This window comes from Ylistrum balloti, unplaced genomic scaffold, assembly GCF_031769215.1.
Source record: "Ylistrum balloti isolate Yb309-2 unplaced genomic scaffold, AGI_CSIRO_Ybal_v1 Utg369730, whole genome shotgun sequence".
NCBI classification, from domain to species: domain Eukaryota; kingdom Metazoa; phylum Mollusca; class Bivalvia; order Pectinida; family Pectinidae; genus Ylistrum; species Ylistrum balloti.
This window is the reverse complement of record NW_026781945.1, coordinates 764176-785384: the sequence shown is the minus strand read 5'-3', so window position 1 is coordinate 785384 and position 21209 is coordinate 764176. Positions and strand designations below refer to the sequence as shown.

The following is a 21209-nucleotide window of genomic DNA, read 5'->3' as shown; positions in this document are numbered from 1 at the left end:
ATAGGAGCACTAGTCCTTGGAACCAAACAAGACTCTCGAACTTGGGCGACGCTTATAGAGAGAAATCATTGTTGTTGGTTTTCAACGAGCACGAAGGGTCTTGTTTTCAGGGATGAAATGAAAATTCTGTCAAAACTTTGAGAATCAGTTTTGAATCTGGACCATAAACGGAAGGAGTCGAGATACTGCAATTAATAAAACTTTCGAATTCGACATTTTATATCAAAAAGTGATATTACGAAATATCTCAAACTTAGCTAATGATCAAAGTTTATACCAAAGTCGTGAAAATAACGATAGAAAGAAGACTTGATGACAGATGTTTGTACTATCATCTTATAACTGAACAGTACTAGGCAGGCAAAAGATGTGTTCTACCAACGGAAAGAAAACCACCAGAATTCATTCCTCCAACAAAAAGGAAATAAAATCAATACAGAATGCACCAAATATCTATGATTAAATGTGATTGAAAGCGTCAAATAAAATTATTAGGCGAACAGTAGCCGACTTTGATTCTGCACAAGCTGGAAGCTGCGTCAGTGTTTTCCGGATCGATACAGTAACACCATCACGGGATATGGAGTGGGGCTCTCGATACTAATCAATGTATTGACTATCTAGAGGGACTGCACCGCTCACTAAAGACTTGCTATCGATCTGGGAACACTAAACATGGCCCTATGAAGCAAGGCTTATGTAATGTTCATAGTGTTTTATGTACGTAGTATAGTGTAGTACCATGTCGAGCGCCTTATGACAAGAGATGGACATACTTGTGAGCTTTGTTGTTGTACTGACCATTTTGGAAGCGGGTCATGGAAAATGTAAGTATATATAACTTTGCGGAGAAGGAGAGAGGGGAAGGGACCAGTAGATTTTATTGGTAGGACTATGATGTGCTTACTGGTTAACCATTATAACAACATATTTCAATTTAGCTTAGTAGATTAATTCTATTCAGTCATAGTTTGTGAAGCCTGTGTCTATATTCTTCTTCAGATGTTATTGGTTTATATATCTGTATATACTTTATGTTCACAATGTTTCCTCTTTTGTGCCAATTTTGTTAATGTTTTCTATGTCAGTAGTGCCAGTACATGCTGTATTTAGATATGAATTTTTAGCATGCGTCAAAGATACCAACACGTCACCAAAATCGTAATTCTGCAGCTCCACATTCACATTTCGAATTTTCTTTCTCCAAATCGATAAACGGAAGCCAAACCTGAACAAGTAAAAGATCTACATTAATATCATTGAAAAACCCAAAAGACGATATGTGTTCCGGAAGTGTAAGCGTCTTCTGCAATATTGCTGATACCAGTAATGCCCACAGAAGTAATCTATCTCTCTCTCTCAAAAAGGAGAACCAAGTTAATACACGCCGGACTTGGTGACTAGAAATCTAACAGAATTATCTCACATTGCAATAAAATATGTTTATCGACTTCGATTTTTTATTGAGATTTATTCTAAATTTTGAAAGAACAAAATGTATCTAGGTCTACCTTCTGTTGAAGTCCACTTAATTTGATCAAAGTGACATTATATTTTCTAAACTTTGTGTTACATTGACTTACTAGTTCTGTATCACTATTTATTTTTCCTTTTGATCTTAACATACTGACATTCGGTATATACATCATTAATGACGATAATGTGCACTTATTTTATCAAAGAGTTCCTCTGGTAATATTTGTGTTACTATGGATATGTTTCTTTTCTGGTCTCTTAGTCTATGGCGAAGCTATATCCGACAATCAATCAGTTATGACTTGCATTGTTGGTTTCACCACTGTTAATTTCCTTTTGACCAGTATAGATCGTTATCTGCTACTTCCGATTCCGTAGAACACTTTCTTTCTGAGATTATACAAAGACAAACAAAAGTTACCAGCACCTTTCGATTGAAATTAAGGAAAGGATAAGGCAGAGACAAGTGATGAATTCAACTGCACCATACAGCTGTTTCGTCCTTCTAGGACTTGTCAGTGATACTACATCATACAGCTGTTTCGTCCTTCTAGGACTTGTCAGTGAGAATACATCATACAGCTGTTTTGTAATGCTAGGACTTGTCAGTGATGCTGCATCACACAGCTGTTTTGTCCTTCTAGGACTCGTCAGTGATGCTGCATCACACAGCTGTTTCGTCCTTCTAGGACTTGTCAGTGATACTACATCATACAGCTGTTGCGTCCTTCTAGGACAACTCGGTGGTGTTAAAAGGGGCCTAAACTGTTGTAACTTAGGAGACGATTGAGGAAGATCCAATCGCTCGAAATAAAAGTCAAAAACCTTAAGTGGAGGTTCATACTTGCTAACCTATTCATCATATGAATGACACGTCGATGAAAGATAAACATGATATGTCATTCTTGTAGGACTAAACGAAATACAAGGGACATATTGGAAATATGCAAATGTTTTGATAAATAAATATACCTTTAAGCATAAGAAATTCTTTAAAACTCCTGATTCTCTTTCGACTGCTACATCAACAAAACATTACCTTATCTCTATTAGAAGGGCTAAACTATGATGATCAGCTATGCTATGGTATGGTTGCTATCGTATGATGCCAACTTTCAGTGTGTGACTGGCGATAAAATTCTTTCTTCATTGTATCACGCGATGTGTATCGTGTTTCTGATATATTGAACTGTAGTGATGGTACAGTGTGAGCCATGTATATATGTCGAACCTGGGTTGTTTATGTATTGTATATAGGCAATTCCATCAAGCACAAGGTTATGCTATATATAGTACAGTAGTACTTCATATTTGGTATTTCTAGATTTTTAGGATCACTTAAAATAATACGATTATCCCATTTTATATTTCATGATACTGCATCTAGATTTATAATCTGTATTTGGAAAGCTTTGATAAGCAACTTTAACAGTAACGAAAACAGATAGTAAAAACAAGTACCACTGAACACGCAAATCATGAAAAGAGCACAGGACCGTTGATGTCTATTAGTGAAAAAGACATATATGTTAATTGAAGTGATATTCGTGTTAACTCTCTTGCATTTGTATATCATAGTTACAAACACATTTCTAAAAATAGCTGTCTAATATTTGTAGTTGGCATTAAAACAGTCAACGCAGGTTATCCATATCTAATGCATGGGAAAAAAAACGTCTTATTACTTACTAATTAAATTATATTCAACGAAAACATCACTTATGTTGCTCCCATGAATATGAAATATGAAAATTTCAGCTTCAAAGGAAAATTGTATGGCAAATTAACAGAGGCAGATGGCAGTGAAAATATTTTTATGTAGCATTAATATATCATATCGATATAGTGAAAGAATGATTCAACTCTTTCTCTGTCATATTTAAAACATAATGAAATAGTGAAAATGATTTTGTTTCGTTCAAACTGTCTCTCCACCATCTTACAGTGATATAAACCGTCAATATCGCCGCGAGTTGATAATAACAATACAGATCGAGCGAGAGAAAGTCATAGCTTTATAAATGGTAATTGAACTGTACGTATCTATTCCTGTTGTCATATGTTTAGTGATGACAGACCCCAATTGCATCATAGACCCGACACTTGATGCCAGCGTTGCCGATAACTACCTCAACTGTCAGACGGAGGAGATGGTCAATGCAGGAACCACATCATGTTGTTACAAAGACAATGTCAAAAGTTGTTGTCAGGAGGGAAAAGAAAGGTATTGTACTGTCGTGCATTGTAATGTTTGTCTGTAAAGCTCTGGTATTTATAACGAGTATAAAACACATGAAAATACTGGTTAATGCTGAAAAAAAACACGGCAAGGTTACAAAAGCCGCCCTATTGTCCAAACCCAAAACACTTATAATGATGACGTAATCATGTCATGATGCAAACTACTGATTATTTTAACTGTTGAATTGATTTGCTATAATTGAATTTTCTACGCTGTGCTCATGAATTATAGTTATATAAACTGTAAATATTTTTACAGTTGGGATATGATGATAATCATTGGATGTGCTATTGGAGGGGTTACAACTGTCCTCGTGATATTTGTCTTCTGTGTGATGTGGTGCCTGCGTGACATTGTCCCATGCTTCGGATACTGTATGAAATTTACCCAGAAGAAGTACTACGAAGTGGAGGAGAGTTTCTGGTATGATGGAAGTGGAAACTTAACATTCAACTACTGTGTGTTCTCACTACATCGCATGCTCAATTATCAATTCAGTTGGAGTTTTCTTTCTTTACACCAATAGAAGTTATAACTTAAATGATAGCGGACCTTTTGTATATGTCTTTGGACATTAATTAATCTCTATTGCCAACTATTGTTTTAGATCAATTATGCCATAGTCTAGTTCGTTTATGAAAGGTATTTTTGACTTTATTTGTGATGTCGCAGTTTGATGTAAGTCCGCAGTTCTGTAAATGCCATTTTTTTCTACAAGAAAAACTGTTTCTCTTTATTTCTATTCATTTTTTACATCCTTTGGTATGTAAATTTAATTGTGTATTTCTGGTCGTTTTATATGTTTGTTTTGTTTTGTATTTTACTTTTATCCTTTTCGTTTGTTTGTTTCCATACTTTTTCTGTCTCAGAGTGAATAGTTAACTCGGTTAAGGATAAATTATTGCTTCCATTTGTTCAGTGATTTTTCTAGTTCTAGTATCGTTTCAATCCAATTTAAAACGCAATTTTCAACCTTTTTTGAACAGCTGCTGTGAAGGGCGGGTGATGAAAAGAAGACAGGAACAGGAAATGATGAAGAAATCCAAGAAAAAGCCAGTCTTAGCACTTCCGGAAGAAAAAACGGAAAATACAAAAAAGGAAGATTGTTGGCAAGGGAAACTAATAGAAAGTTGATATATGCATTAGAAAGAAAGTGTTGAAACGCGTTTAAAATCAGATACAATGATTATATTTATTTGTACACCTTATGCATGTATTGCCACATCATGTTGTTTTCCCAATGAAATTGAGGTAAGGCTGTATTTACTTATCGTTTAAAACACCTATTTAAAAATCACTTATAATGTAACAATCAGAGCCTATAGTATGGAGGACCGAATGAGTATATGAGATGATTTCGAGGTACGTTGGAAGATTTGCTATTACAAAAGATCACTATCCCTGGCGGTTTGTGTTTCTCAGGAAGCTGAGTAACGAGCCGATACGTTTATCACGTATTTCAGTGTGTGAAGGCTTATTGGGATTAAATAAATTAACCAGTTCAAATTCCCTGGCCAGTCGACTGCTATCTCTTATGTATAACTACAACTCTAGCATGCTAGCAAATATATCAATTTCTGTATATCGGCGAACAATAAGTCATGATTCTAATTACGCCTATGGGATCTTTATTCCCATCCTGATTAGGAGTCTGATGCTGAAATATTAACGATCTGTGTAACTGTAAGACCAGGACGATTAGTAGTGATTGATACGGTGACCTCATTCTTGCCTATAAGTGAATTGATCATACTAATTATCAAGTCTACAATATCTATAGATATAGAAAGGTAAACAGCTTGTTATCAAAATGTATAGTAATATATGTGTGTTATTTGTTTTTTTAGATTTCATACAGTAATTCGTTTTTAATGATTTGATAGAAATATTTATCCAATGTGCCTGATTAATGAGTATTGTGCAGTTGAGTTCATGTTGTTGACGTTTAAGAACTTGTCTTTATACTTGTTGATTTGATACGCCTATACCGTTACACCTTCCATATGCTATGCACAACGAATACTTAAACAATGCGTATACTGTTATATAACTATATATTTACAATTGCGTTGCATAGTCTAGATCTTAATAAATACACATGACGATTAATCTCGGGCAATAGTATACGGCCTTGTCATTGTAAATGTGCGATGTTTGTTTACATCACTGAAGGTTATATAGCAAAGTTTAATGTGAAGAGACGATTAAGCTATGATGTGACCTAATATATGTATTTGCAAAAAGTAAAGAGATAAATCAATTTATTCATTTGCTCTTGCAAGAGGTGCCACCTTCAGCTTCCGGTTATAAGATGACAGTTCAACTGAATCAGCCCCCGTTCTAACGATGTTTATGATATAATTTGTGTTTTAAATGTTTTATGAAAAATTGTCGTTATTAACTGTAAATATAAAGATTGTTATTTATTTTCTGCACCTGCATCGCAATGTATTTACATATCGATTGGTGCGCATTAGTGTAAAATATGCAGTAAATACACTGAATTGCAAGTACATAGTGTTAATTACATATTGATGGGTGTGAGTCAAAGCACTAAGTAAGATACGTACTAACTCCAAAGTAAAGACACTCCGGTGCTGATACAGAATATAGAAGACAATTAATATATTAAAATGTATTTCGTTATAATGTTTGAATGTTTCCATGCCAAAAAGTTAGTTATATATGTTTGTATAACCTCATTATGTTATATTAGTACGTAACAGCAATGATAACGTATCTGCTCTTCACCAGGTAAGCAATAAAGGCGAAAACTAATATCATTGAAATAAGAAAGGGAAAAACAAATTAATAATTAAGAAATAGACATTTAGACTAACCATGACTTGCAATAATTTACCGGATCAGGAAATCTTAGTTCAATGATCGGTATTGATTTTGAATGTTTCCTATGAGTGATAAAACAGGCTTATATCACTGGTATAACTACACCGAATAATCAGCCTCTAAAACATTATTTTATTCTGTAAATTTCATTATTTTAACAATTGAATTACTTTTTCGTATCTTACGAAAGATTATTGCTGTTTAAAAGAATATTAAGTTTGAAGAAACATGATGCAATGAACACCTACGGAGATTATATCATTCACATCTTGGTAAAGGATGCGTCATTCGTTACACAAAATATTATTGACCCATATGTAAATAAACAGCATTGGCATATAAAACATTTCTCCCTTTATTATGCTACTTGTTATTTGATACGTTATCACAGATTATATGCGACACATCACTGTTTAGAATCCATGTTTGAATATTCGCCTGAACAAATATAATAATATTTAAGACGAAAATGTCATAATTTCTCTCTCATTGTCGTGTTTATAATCTATTGCGGAAGTCAAAATTCTAGTATTTACACTTTATTAGTATAAGTCGATATATTGAAGCTACTTAGAAAAAACTGCTGTTGTCGGAATAAACAATATTCATATATTTTCAAACCAATAAATCATGCTATTGAACAACGTGTTTGTGTTTTGTTGACGTTAAAGCAACAGCTATTTTGGAAATCAGTGTTATTTATGATTCAATGAGAAGTACATACGTAATAATCTAGAACGGCGTAATATTTTTTCTTCGCGTGCCTGTATGCATGTAGACATGTAGAGACATAAGGTAATTATTGTATGCTTTTAATGCTGTGCATCAAAAAATCAATTCAATTAAAGTAAGATGTATCTAATCATTTATCTCAGTATCTAAATTTTCGGTTACGAAACATTTAAATGAGGTTATGAACAAATGAAAAAATGTGAAGTTAAAAATTCAAATTTTGCCAAGGGGTATGGGTAAGAGATAAATTGTGGCGGAAGTTTCCCTGTATATTAGTATACATTAAAACCAAGTAAATAAACAACGGCCTTTTTGTCTCGTTTCTCCTTATTCTACGAAGATTGATTACTGGTGGTTTAGGTATTTATTTTATCTTGTGGAGATTGTAACAGTGGCGATGTCTCGTCATTGATGGAAACAGGTAGTGTGTCTTTTATTAGAATAGGGTTCAGTACATTGTTCTGAAAAAGAAAGGACAATTTCAAATTGATAAACGGATATGAAATATTTTATTTTTCAAAATGTTTGACATCTTATTTTTGCTTGACAAAATAAGTGTTATAACTGCTGTTGAAATACATTTATTGAACTGCGTATAATGTTTTTATGTTTGAAACCTAAATTCAGGTAAATTTCCATGAACAATAGATACAGATTTTGTTTTGAACCATACTATAGACAGATTCAAATATTAAGACATCTGAAATTGAGTTATTGTGGCGACATTTCTGTTCGCCCTCTTCGTTAACAAGTGCAGGACATTGTTGTTGCCCATGCTTTGAATTAATGAAATTTGAAATGCACCAATAAGTTTGGAGGATTTTGGTCAATTACACACTTTGAGTCTGAGCGCTTTATATTCGACCGGGTCAGTCATAATTGTATTACGAAGTAACATTTAAGAGGAACAATTATCAGGATGAGTCGACATAGGCAAATGTAGTTCAGCCATATATGGTTATTTCCATAGGCCAGTCTGGATCCAATGCTACGCAACTCAAAAATAAATGTATTCGACTGTAGTCATAACATGTAAATTACAACATTTTAATGGGATGTTGCCCGTTATTTAATAGCAGCCGTTGTTTGTTAACTGTAACCGAAACTCACCTGATGATTGTCTGCTATGTTGGTTGCAATGCTGAACAAAGCTGATGTAACAGAAAGTGCGAATAGCAGCCAGAACATGGTTTGGTATTTAGATAATAATTCTACTGTATCCACACTGAAACAGGAAATAATACCAGTTACCAGCAAGAATGTTTAAATTAATTTTACTTTTACAAACTTCATTAACGATTTTTGTTTTGTTAAGATAAATTTTGAATTATTTGCTTATATTTGAGAGGTATTTCAGCACTTTATTTTAAGTTTTGAACATTGGTATATGCAGATTTACATATCTTTTACAAGTCGCAATAAAAAAGAAGATATAATAAACTTTCTATGTTCGTTAGAAATGAACTCCTTCAACAAGAAGGAGTTGATCTTTTCTCATTAATATGCTTGAAGAATATCTTAACAATCTCAGAAAATTGTTATTTTAGTCGCGACGACATCATAACCATTATCAGTGATTACTTATGTTGTCTAGATTTTGCACATCCATATACACCACCTTAATGAAGGTCTGCTGGGACAAAGTTATATTACGTCATGAACAATGCTGGAAAAATACAATGACTAATGCGTCGTTCAGTAATTTTCAACTCTGCATTTTCAGTGAAATGATTCAAATCAACCGACAGGATAAAAATCTGAATTCGTGAAAAACTCTATGAAAACACTAGATAAATATTAACAAAAGGAATATTTACACAAAGACTTATGAAAAAGTACAAGGAGAACAAGACAGGATATTCCGGAAGGGTAAGCGTTTTCTGCTTCATCGACGGCAGCGGTCACGTAAATCTTTGTCAGTCTTTGCATTTTTGTTCTGATGTACTAAGAAAACTAGATGTCTAATGACAATATATACGATAATATCTTCCATAAGATGTCCTTTTTTATACAACAATACTTGCCTTTCATTTGCTCCCATAATTTTCCCAACTGCTAGATTTATCATTCCAACTCCTCCATATTGTATCAAAATGACAATTCCTGAAGAAGTTCCGAATATATCGGGGCTCACCAGCATAGCAAAACATGGCCAAATACACACCTGATTATAATTGAAAATTGTGGTTGGTGTTACTACAGTACTGCTATCATTTGAATGTTATCATCGACTCTCTCCTCAACAGTTTATGTTAACATAACCTTAATAGGGAAAGGAAGTTGCCATGGATCATACGTATAGTAAGGACTTTCTGAAATCCTTCATCCAGCAAAATATTTACAATTATTTATAGATTTGGATCAGTTGTTGATAGATCTTTTGAATGTGATTTTCTTTCCTTGATATTTATATATCAAATATATGTACCTTTATATTAAATTAAATTTTGATAGCCTTTCCCTATTTTTCATGATGCATTAATGACGATGGATATCATTTAAATCTTCGTATACTATGCATATTTAATTGATAAGTGGTGCTTGGTGTTTTGAAAGTTAAGCTGAAACTTACAGCAAATGTAGTATATGTAACTCCCAGGTATGTTGTCAGCACCAACGGGTGTATACTCGGGCAGAAAGACAGTAATAAATATACTGGTACAGTCATTAAGGCGGAGCAACTCAACAAGGTCCCAGTACAGCGAAACCTTTTCTTAAATAAAGTGTAAAATGTTCAGTAAATAAAACTCAAAATCGGGGAATTTAAGCCAGTGTATACACAAAAAGAAACGTTACACGGAAATAACTCCTCCTGGCAGAGTAAATGACGAAAACTAAATAAAAATTGTAACTTCTTAAAACAATTGGTAAAATAGAGAGGAGGAATGTAGAATACATACTTACTCAAGAAATGATAGACATGAATAGGGGCCACTGTTCGTGATAATTCAGATGTTTCATTTGCACTCAAGGTGGTTACATTTCTTGTTTTCACTTTACAATGACTATCATGATGTACTTCCACCAAGCTATATGATAAGTTCGATTTCCCTTTTGAGAATTTTCTATTTCTGGAGAGCAACATTATTGCATCCCAAACCTACAATGTTTACATGTCGCAGTAGATTTGATATTGAGGAGCCTGTTCCCATTATCTCAATTTTCCTGCAAGAAGCTGACAATTGACGGAGAGAAACTCGTAGCATGGGGTTTCAAATGATGCATGTTGGTAAACATTATGGGGAATTTTTACGGTCGTTATTGTGATATTATTGAGGAATATTCTATTTCTTTGTGCAGTATGGCGCTGGACGCGTTTGATACTCATAAGTTTGCCTGTAGGTTCCATTGTTGAATACTTGGTCTCATTTGAGAACGTAACATTACTTACTTGGATTGACCAAGGTTTACATGGCGGGTATCACCTGGTATTATCATCCTTGGAAATTTTTCTTGAGGTTTCCTGTAAATCTCTCTTTCGTTTATATTTTTTCTTAATCTTATTGAATATTATTTATAAATATGTTGACATTTTTTTTCATTTTTTTTTAAAGATTTGTTTTTCTTACTTGTTACTTCACATTATCAACTATAATTGTTAGTTATCCCTCAGTTACTACTTCATTGGTCATTTTCCCCAAGAGGAAAGAATCATGTAGCCTCCAGACTGTGTATAATTCGAGTCATCAAACAAAGGATTAAATATTACGAAAAGACAAAACATACAAACCATATTTTTTTGTTTTTGTTTCTTTTTTTTCAATGGTTCAAATTTTGTAGTTTTTTTACCAGGTTGAATGTAAAATGGTTGAAAATATAACATTTCGAACATGGATGGCATGATTTAAAATATAATGACCAAAAACAATCTTTGGAAATAGTCCAAAGAACGATAAGGACGATAATCACCTCACAAAATACCAAGAAAGTACCAACATGTCAATATAATCATTTTATAAACTCTTTTTTATGTGACTTCTTTCTTTTTTACATAGTTTGTCATAGTTTTATTGAACTGGAATTTAGATTACGACACGCCTAGCTTCATAACGCATAAGGAATAAGAATATTTCCCAACGAGATCATTATGGCGCCTAGACATCATTTTCATCAACCTGTAAATGAAAGAACGGCGGAAGGATAATCACCAAAAATATTCCTAGGAACGGTGGGAGGATGATGGATACATCGTAAACAGCTCCAACGTAGTATGCAGATGTTGTCTTGGATAACCCATATCTGTCTTGGATGTATTTGCTACAAAATATCTATTTCTGTTAAGTTCAATAACGTACTTGCTGTGAAACCCTTTCATTTTTAATTGTATATGCGAACGAATATTGCTTTCTGAAACACAGTATATTTAAAAACTAGCCCATAAAGTAACAGTAATGTGATATACAATAGCTCCAGTTGTACAAAATTCTGCAGATGAAAAAAAAACTTACACTTACCTGCCATTACTGACCACGGGGAGATAAGCAGCATAGTAACAGACTGTTGTTACACACAGGAGCCAAAACATTCTTGGTAGGACGCGAATATTTTGTAATTGTCTGTATATTGTCTGTGGAAACAGAATAAATGCCGCTAGTAAGTTTCTATGCAAAAGGTTTAACTTGCAAGATCTTTGTTGTAATAACACTGAGAATTAACACACGTTAGTAAAACTTTTTCTTATACGTTGATAATTGTCTTGTTCCCCTGAAAAGCACTGTCTGAAGAGAATATTTCATTGGAAATATTTTTCTTCGGAATTAAAAAGTTTTGTTAGTTACTAAATCCCTGCATATAATGCATAATAACATTGTCTAAATTTGTAGTCTTAATGAATGTTAACTTCGTAGACGGAACATTTTTCAGGGAATGAAAACTTACTATAGAATTCTCAGCTCTATCAGGAATATGAGTTAGTTCTTTGTCTGAATTCTTTTGTCCGTAGAAATCAAGTAGTGAAAGAATAACTGCACTTACAACAGTTGTACTGCAGATGGCTGCCCCTAAATGACAAAATGGTGATATAATTATGATAAATCAAAAATATAAAAGATCACTAGGACATTATATAGATGTTTTAAACCACATTATGTTTTTTTCTTTTTTTTTTTTTTTTTTTTTTCTCCTTTTTTTTCTGAATTCGTAATTGTTAAATTATAGAAAAAAAATCTCTCATACTTTATTCACCAAATAAAATATATCGTCAATCGTAAATTTGTGTTTCAAATACATAGCATACTGCACGGAATTTAGTCTTGTTCGTCACAAAATGCGAAAAAAAATTATTAGAGAAAATAGAACCTATTTAAATGTATGTATGGAATTTAAACCGTACATGTTATACATCAACATTAAAAAAGAAACTTGACCTAAGATATTGTCTTATTTCTGTAGAGAACATATGTGCAACAATTAAGCTTACAACATCGCCATCAAAAAGGTTTCTTATTGAACAACTGACTACGCAACATAGTCACCATCAGAGTCCTAATAAAGGTTTGATAATAAACATTCCCTTACTTATAACCTGTCACATAACGCTTTACTAACCGACCCAAAGCGCCTTCGTCAGACCGATCCAGTTTGCTATATTGGCACTGAGGAGAAAGTTAGAAACGTTTCCCATACGTAGACCGACCACATTGATGCTGAAGACCATGGAAAGGTTATCGGGAAACCACACACACAAAATACGTTCTTGGACAACTGGAACAGTGAAGTCGAATATCATCATCTTCGATCAATTGAATTGTAATCCACATGTTATGTGAAGGGATTATATCAAGTAAACGTCCGCATTGATTTCCCATAGTTCTATCCTCAATTTCATGAAATTTTTTTTATAGAAATCCATTATCTGAGTAAGTCAATTATCAGTAAAAACAATTCAAAGATTGACACAAGTCAATAATACCTTTTAATTCATAATTTAATTAGACAAGCTGAAGTCAAATTAAGGAGTCAAACTGCTTTATACAGCTGTTTTGTTCTAGGATTCGTTGATGATCCAAAGCGCCTTCAATTTTAGGAGGCAGCTGAGGAATATCTCAAAATCTGGTCCGATAATTCATTATTTCGTCTTATATAGATATGCTAATCTAAAAGAACGTCCACTACAAGTATATATTCCGAACCGTGCCATAATCCGAATGAAATAAAACGAGACATACAGGTTACTTCAAATTTCGGGGACTAAACGTTTACCCGCAAATCTCGAAAATTGTCCATAAGGCATGTAGTAATGGAAGGGTTGTTAGCTCGTTGGTAACGTGATAAATCGGCTTTGTCTACCATCATTGGATACATATTTAATTTAAAATGAACCGTCAGTGGGAGCGCATCCTTAAAAACGTGTGATTTGTACGTACTTTCATAATTTATACTACAATACACGTCTGGAATGAAACGTTTCCTACTTACTTAAGGCCATTCCTGCTCCTGCTCCAAGGAGAAAACGGCTAACATACATTAAAGGGAACATAAGAAAGGATCCTCGCAGCTGACCAGTTACGGCAGCGGCGAATAACACTGTCCCTAACCAAGCAACAGATGTCGATAGGATGGAGGAAACTATACCAAAAAGAAATGAATAACAAATTATCGACAATATTAATAAAAAAACATTGATGATTTCATAAGTTGTTTTTTTAAACAAAATAAAATAAATCGCTACCCCTATTATCACATTATCAAAAAGTTATTTCTTTGTAAATATTCCAACATATATCAATGTTTAAGTCTAAAATATAATAATTTCCACTTTTACGTCATGATACAATTATTTTTGTGGTCTTTGTTGCACAGTCATTCATTTTATCTGACAATATTACACAAGTCCAATTAAATTTATACATAGAATTTGACATGCATGTAGATTTATTCACTAAAATATGATAGCAATTGTGAAATACAGTGAGAAAATATCACCTTTCAATACAAATAATGAAATAGATATAGTAAAGAAACAACCAAGCATAGAAATATTGGGGTAGACATAGTATGAAAAGTTCTTATTAATTGGATTTTCATTGAAAAGATTCATATTTAGTAATGAGTACCTCGATTTCCAAATCTGTCGACGAAGTATCCAGCGGGTATTACAGTCGCTGCAGCCCTACGTAAGGTGATACGTAAAAATAATGCTAACATACTGGCATCAAATTGAATTAAGGAATACTTGTAACTAGAAATTTTGGTTATGATTATAACGATGATGAGGATCTCATTTGTGTTATAGAATAAGAACGAGGTCTGACATTAAAGTTAATGATTTTTACAAAAACTGTCATAATGTTTCTTAACGCAAAAGCTGAATGTATAAATGTGACAAACAAAACCACGTATTGGTAGATAATAGTGAGCAATTTGATACAGTTATAAACTAGAATACATTTATTAGTGATCACATTTGCAATACATTCAATAGATTGACAATGAAGTAAAATTTGATACTAATGAGAAATCGACATATCTACCAATTACCAAGGGGACAGAATAAAAGAATCAATATCATTGATGTCCAAGCTTTACTTCTGATATAATTCTCAATGTTATTATACTCATTTACATCCAGGCATAGGCGGCATATAATTGGTTGTAACGATCAGGTCCTAAACCCACACAGTCCTGACAGCACGAGGCATTAGAAGTAATATTATCGCAACTTCCAGTCTGGTAAAGGTAAGAAGAACAGTCCTTAGCGTCTGATTGAAAACGTCAATTCATTTCCACGTACCACGGTCAATTAGTACCCATCATGTTAAAGTTTAAATAGTTTCTCAAGGATTATCTAAAACCCCTCTTTTAAGAATTTGTTTAAAAAAACACTACGTGAAAGAGTTTAACCACCACTACTCTCTAATTTCAGTAAATACACCAAACTATACATAACTTTTCAAAATGATAGCAATATTTAAATTACATGAAATTTAATATCAAAAGTCAGTGTCAAAGTGTTTTAGAACGATAAAACCACTCTTATTGATAGTTGCATCATTTTTCGAAGTGATAACAGTGATTGTTTCAATATTAAAATAAATGGTATAAATGGATCTGCCCATTAATTAAGGTCGATTTCAACGCTTTAATATAAATTAAGATCATAGACACGGAGGTAAGACGGGTTACAATTTTCTCTGTTACAGAGGCAGAATAAATTTTACCAAGGGTCATGTATATCAAAATTCAAATTTGACCTTATTCTGAAATAGCACTGCATGCTTATTGGGGGAAATATTCGCTCTGACGTATGTAAATAAAATGTTTAAAAAGTTAGCATAGCTTATCTAAATTAACTCACATCTGCTCCCTGAAGATCCCTCTGTAGTGCACTCAAGATGTCAACGTTGAAATATAAACCATACCCAAGCATGCAGTTGGAAAATAAAAGCACATGTCGCCAGCTCCCTAGTAAACATTTCAACATTAATGTTCTGTGTTGGTTAGAGTACAAATTATAAATACAATAAATATTTAATGTCAAAGCAGGAAACACTTCCGTTGTTGTTAACATTGCTCTTATTTGAAAACGTGACATTAATTTGATTAAGATTAACATGGTGTTGTCGCTGAAGAAACAGAAGACATCTACCCTTCCAGAACACCTGATCTTATTCTCCTTTTTCGGTATAAAGTCACATAAATGTTTGCCCCATTAAATAGATTTTCATATTTTGTTGAAATGTCGGTTCTTTCGTTTTGTTCTCCCATCGAAAGACGTGTATTGTAGAATATTGATAAGTCTTATCAGGAAAACAAAAACAGCTTATTACATTACGACCTTTGCATGCTAATAGCTATTTTCCCAATTTCGTTGATTTTAATGGACTATAGTAGGTGCAGTCAAGCAGTAAATATGACATTATGCAATTTAGATATACAGTTAATTGATCCAGACCTCAACATACGCTGGTAGTTCCAGCCTGCCGTATGTAAAGACAATAAAAAAAAATTAAAGGTACGTTACAATTTTTGTTTAAAGTAACGTTATTTACTCTATCACGCATGTAGATATGTATATCACTCGTTCAGGCAGTAGTGTATGTGATACGATTCAGTACAATGTTGAAGCATTGATACTTTGAATACTTTATCAGAAAATGTAGTTAGTACCCCGACCTTCAACTCGTCCAAGTCAAGTCTAATTCTTTCAGGTAGAGTTATCCTGTTAATGTTTTATCCGTCTGATTAGTAGCTTTGATATAATTCGTTAATAGCAGTTTGTATAATAAATTCTATTATGATGAGATTTGAATTTCTTCCCCGCAAGCTGAAGTCGTTTATTAGTTTATCTATGCAAAATGTATAAATGCTCAGATGAGACATCCCAGAAGCGTGACTAACAATACTGCGGACATTCAAAGGACTTGAAGTAAAAGATAAGGTCAATATAAAATGAATTATTTACAATGACATCATACGTTATAAATTGTTATACGAAAATATGTGCTTATTTAAGATAAGATGTTACAAAAAATCTTCTTTATCTTACGTGAAATTGTAAACATATCTTTGGTGTATGTGTATTTATGTACTATTAGGTCTTATCGTTCCTATGAAACGCTTAAACTGTCCCGGATTTCACGGTAGATGTTAAGGTAGTACTGGACAGAAATAAATGAATGAATATAACTCTTAAAGTATCAGACCTCTAAAGTCGCCTAATGTATTATTAAGAAGTTAGGTTTTATTTATTAATTTATTTATCTATTTATTTATTGGTAGGAGGGGCGTTACGCTTTTTTTAAACATCGACTCTTTTTACCCAAGATAGCAACTGTGTTATTACAGTGAAATAACATGATAATTGATTTATTGTTGCAGTAAGAATATGTACTAGTTGTCAGTACAGTATCATGTTATCCTGCCAGGTTAAGGCATCACAGTAGTAGATGATACTATCAAGATGCCCCTGACTGATTTAATCATAATTTGATAAGAGTCCTTAAGCCACCTTAAACTGTTTCAAGAGCGTATCCCTGACCTCAAATAGATAAACAAATCATTCAGTAGATTATTACATTGCAGGTTTCACATTGTAGTAGTAAAGTATGAAAGTTGGGTTTAAGATCGTTAATTATTATCATATATCACTTTTGAAGTAAGCAAAAATCACAATGAGATAGTATATTGTTAGTAATGTTAGTATAGACAGGAATGATTGTTAAATGTAATCATACATCAATACTGAATCAAAAATCACAATAAGACAGTATATTGCTAGTAATGTCAATATAGACAGGTATAGCCGAGAACATATACGCAGAAATGCAATGCTAACTACGTGAGTAAAAGTTGACGTAAAACATGTAGCAATTTATTCTGACTCGAGACACAAAAGACATAAGCTAAGGTTCGTTTAGGAGGTAATTATGATTAAATTCAAAGTTTCATTGCTGTTTGATATAAACACGCTTTTACACCTAAATTGACTTGGTAACAGATAAGCATTTTATTCCAAAACGAGGGCGACTATTCATACAACAGAAATTTCTAAGTGAGAAGCTTGGGATTATTTGTTTTGAAAGTTACATGAATTAATGTTTATGTCTATCATCTGTGTGTCTATCTTTCAAATGATTACCTATTGGATAATTTAGTCGATTTTCAAAATATTGAAATAATATTACATGACTCTGAACCTGAACACAGAGGAACTTAAACATAGACTAATTGAAATGTGACATTCACAATTCTACGCATACATTATTGAAAAGTACCCGTTGTATACGAATTGGTATCCCAATTTACATAATCAAGTGACATTAAGATTCTTTGCTTAATTTTAGAGAGTGTCTGTTAACCTTGTATTGTCGTGTTCTGCAGACTCCAAAAAGGGGCTCAATGAAGACGATGGAGATATTCTGTCTACAACCAACATTATACCTTTGTGTATTAAACAAATATCATAGAGTTACGTACAAAGATACGACAGACATGAACATGTCTATGATAAAATTATTAGTAGTCGTATAAAAAGACTGTGCCATGACGAGTATCTAAAAGTACATTCTAATATCAATCATCCTATGAGAGAATTAAATGTTAAATAGCCTTAGGACTACATATTTGGATTACTTACGTATCATCATCAGACTGAGCGTTGGACGTGTTATGCTGTTAACACTATCATCTGTGATAAACAAATATCGGCTTTTTGCTGGGTGCTCTCCCCTTAGCTATTATTTTCCTCTGAAATATCAGTAATATTATTTAAACAATTTTTACGCCTCTCCCTTCAATTGCTAACAGTTTTTTCTTCAGATGTTCATAGGTCGGTGTTTGCGCTCCTCTCGAAACAAAGCATTAGTAGTTAGTTATAGAACATTTATTGTAATGTTAATTACAAAATCCATTGTTTCTTTTAAAGTGCAAACTTTAAAAACAGTTTAATGGAAAAATCATTTGTAAAGGAAGCCGAAAGGAAAACGTTTCGATAAATAGTTTTTTTTTTATTAATTTACTCAGTACTAAGCACAAGTATGGGTTATTTTTTTTTAGGATTAACACATGCAAATTCAAACTGAAATTAACACAATTAAACATATTTACGTAATTTAGGTAGGCGTTATTGGGAGACCGGCATGTCTTATTAAGAGATAAGTAATCTTTTAAACCCATCATTAAAAAGACTATCAATTGCCACTTCCCAAACCTCTGGTATCACAATATCAGCTTCCACAACATTCAATTTGTCCCTACACTGTCTAATAATATTAGTTCCTACTATCACTGGACAATGGCTATTGTACTCAGTATCAGGTACCACAAGCACTGGAGCTACAAATTCTATATTAGTTAAGAATGGTAAAGTAATTACACATTCAATATAGCCAACACAACCTAATTTTGATCCATCTGCAACAGATATTTCCAAACCCAAATTATCTAAACTCCACAACTCTAGCTTATCCGACAACTTTTCATAACTAGTTTGTGATATTGTAATTACCATTGCTCCACTGTTTACAAAGGCCCTCAGGTCTAAATTGACCACTGTTATGACCTTGACCAAATCAGGACCCTCTCTGACCCCTATCACTACTTCCACCTTGGTTGTACCCTGACTTTTGACTCAAACTTTCCTGTCCTTCTAATTTACTCATTAAAGAATCCATTTTCTTCTCTGACTGACCAAATTTCTTACCACTAGATACAGAAGTACTTCTTTTTTGCTATTGATTTTTATCTCTTTCTCTACCCATCTTATCTCCCTTAGCAACTCATCATAATCTTTCATAATATCATACTTGTGTCTTGTCTGGCTTTTGAGTCTATCCGAAGACAAATAGGTCCAAAATTTGTGTCTAAGAAGTTCGCTTGTAGCAATTCAATCTAAGTACCTATATTGGCAATTGCTATTTTTAGCATACTTTCTAACCTGCAGCCAAATGAAGTAACAGATTCGTCGGGTTTCTGATAGGAATTGAAAAATTCCTGCATTATCATGCTATTAGTAGAGATATCACCAAACAATGTTTCTGATCTACTGTAGCTGATCCCCCTAAATGCATTAACATGCGTCTTGCTGTTCCCTTTAGTTACCTCCTAATAGCCTGGATCAATATATTTCCTGATACATCGTCGTCTTGATGAATACACTCTATCTCAAATTTCTATACTTGAAATGAAATATCCCCCTTCAGGGGTGGATCCTCCCCTGAAAACCGGGGTACCTTGGGTACTTGCATAGGTCTAGCAGGAGAATGAGTAGATTCAAATCTTGATTTCACATTATCCTCATCTTAATCAAAATCTTCAAAATCATTCTCATGATCATCTTTGTTTTTAAGAGAAATATCAATTCCACGTTGATTTACGTGCTTCTAACCATTTAGCCTCTTTTTTAGCTTGCCTCTTCTGCTTAGCTGGCATTTTGACTTGTAAATGTTACACATATACAAAATTTTATAATTAATGTAAAATAACCAAGTTATATTAAAGAAATGTATAATCACCAAAGGAATTGTACAAGCTAGCCATGCGATTGGGCAGTTCCATCGACAAGGCATGCATCTGTGGACTCTGGTTACCTAGCAACCTAAAAGTAAACAACTACACAATTCAGATAATTATACAGGTGTACCTGACCTGGTCTGTGAAGAAACCAAAATAATGCAATATACAACTGTAAGAACTGTACTATACAACAGAATCACCTATGACTGCCAATACAATGATTAATTGCAAGATAAGGCACTAAACACAAATCTTTTCATCCAACACCTTGCTATTACAGTGCTAGAATGAATACCGTCCTTGTATAGTAAGAAATTTACAGACGTCCTATTTTTGCTCTCTCCTTTTGATTTCCTATATTTCAAAAGATCAAACCGCAAACAAGGCGATCTCACAGTACCATTCTCATTGACCAGTTTTATATAGTCATTAATGAGAATAATTCTTTCACAAAGAATCTTGTCCTGATTCCTAAAACTAGAAGGATCCCTATGACCTTTAAACCGGTTCCACTCCTCAATTGAATATTGAGGGACTTCTACAAAAACTAAACTTACCCCTTTATATCGATTTAACAAAGGTACATACCTATCAATGTAATCTCTCAAATATTAAATAGCAAGGTAATCAGTGCTAAGTTTTATAAATTTCCCACCTTTAACAGTAAGGTCACATTTCCCTAATAATACGTACAGTACTATTTTCCTATACCGACTTAATTCATTTTCAAGGTTCCTTTCTAACCAAGGGAGGTAATCCGCAAAACGGGCACCTGCTTTGCATATAATATTAAAGTCAATCCCACAATTACGAGCTAAATCTAAATGAGATTTCAAGTAGCATAGCTTGCTGCTGTTCAATATTATTGGTTTTCCATCACAATAGCCACTACCAATAGGACTCTCTGTGAATTTAGTTAATTGACTTAAGGTCATATCCTGAAAATAAAACAAAAGTT

At 33.3% G+C, this 21209-nt stretch overlaps 2 protein-coding genes across 2 annotated transcripts; one reads left to right on the top strand and one right to left on the bottom strand.

The window, feature by feature from the left end:
* Window positions 1-766: 766 nt before the first annotated feature.
* Window positions 767-4852, top strand: LOC132565644 (uncharacterized). The gene is made up of 4 exons (XM_060230338.1): window positions 767-827; window positions 3544-3700; window positions 3977-4141; window positions 4705-4852. The coding sequence occupies exons 1-4, from the start codon at window positions 767-769 to the stop codon at window positions 4850-4852; spliced, it is 531 nt and encodes a 176-aa protein (XP_060086321.1).
* Window positions 4853-7653: 2801 nt separating this feature from the next.
* Window positions 7654-20167, bottom strand: LOC132565673 (major facilitator superfamily domain-containing protein 1-like). The gene is made up of 13 exons (XM_060230369.1): window positions 20113-20167; window positions 15594-15700; window positions 14862-14965; window positions 14353-14408; window positions 13715-13864; window positions 12845-13000; window positions 12176-12297; window positions 11752-11864; window positions 11446-11554; window positions 9870-10010; window positions 9322-9461; window positions 8408-8522; window positions 7654-7758 (listed from the first exon to the last, which is right to left on the bottom strand). The coding sequence occupies exons 1-13, from the start codon at window positions 20165-20167 to the stop codon at window positions 7654-7656; spliced, it is 1473 nt and encodes a 490-aa protein (XP_060086352.1).
* Window positions 20168-21209: the final 1042 nt, after the last annotated feature.

Excerpts from the sequence above, each read along its gene's own strand:
- LOC132565673 (XM_060230369.1), bottom strand. The coding sequence starts at position 20,167 with ATGCCAGCTAAGCAGAAGAGGCAAGCTAAAAAAGAGGCTAAATGGTTA. Across the intron at positions 14,966-15,593 it reads GGGATCTTCAGGGAGCAGAT|ACTGGAAGTTGCGATAATAT; the intron begins GTGAGTTAATTT and ends TACCTTTACCAG. Across the intron at positions 14,409-14,861 it reads TATGCCGCCTATGCCTGGAT|GGCTGCAGCGACTGTAATAC; the intron begins GTAAATGAGTAT and ends CACCTTACGTAG.
- LOC132565644 (XM_060230338.1), top strand. The coding sequence starts at position 767 with ATGGACATACTTGTGAGCTTTGTTGTTGTACTGACCATTTTGGAAGCG. Across the intron at positions 828-3,543 it reads GGAAGCGGGTCATGGAAAAT|TGATGACAGACCCCAATTGC; the intron begins GTAAGTATATAT and ends TCATATGTTTAG. Across the intron at positions 4,142-4,704 it reads GAAGTGGAGGAGAGTTTCTG|CTGCTGTGAAGGGCGGGTGA; the intron begins GTATGATGGAAG and ends TTTTTTGAACAG.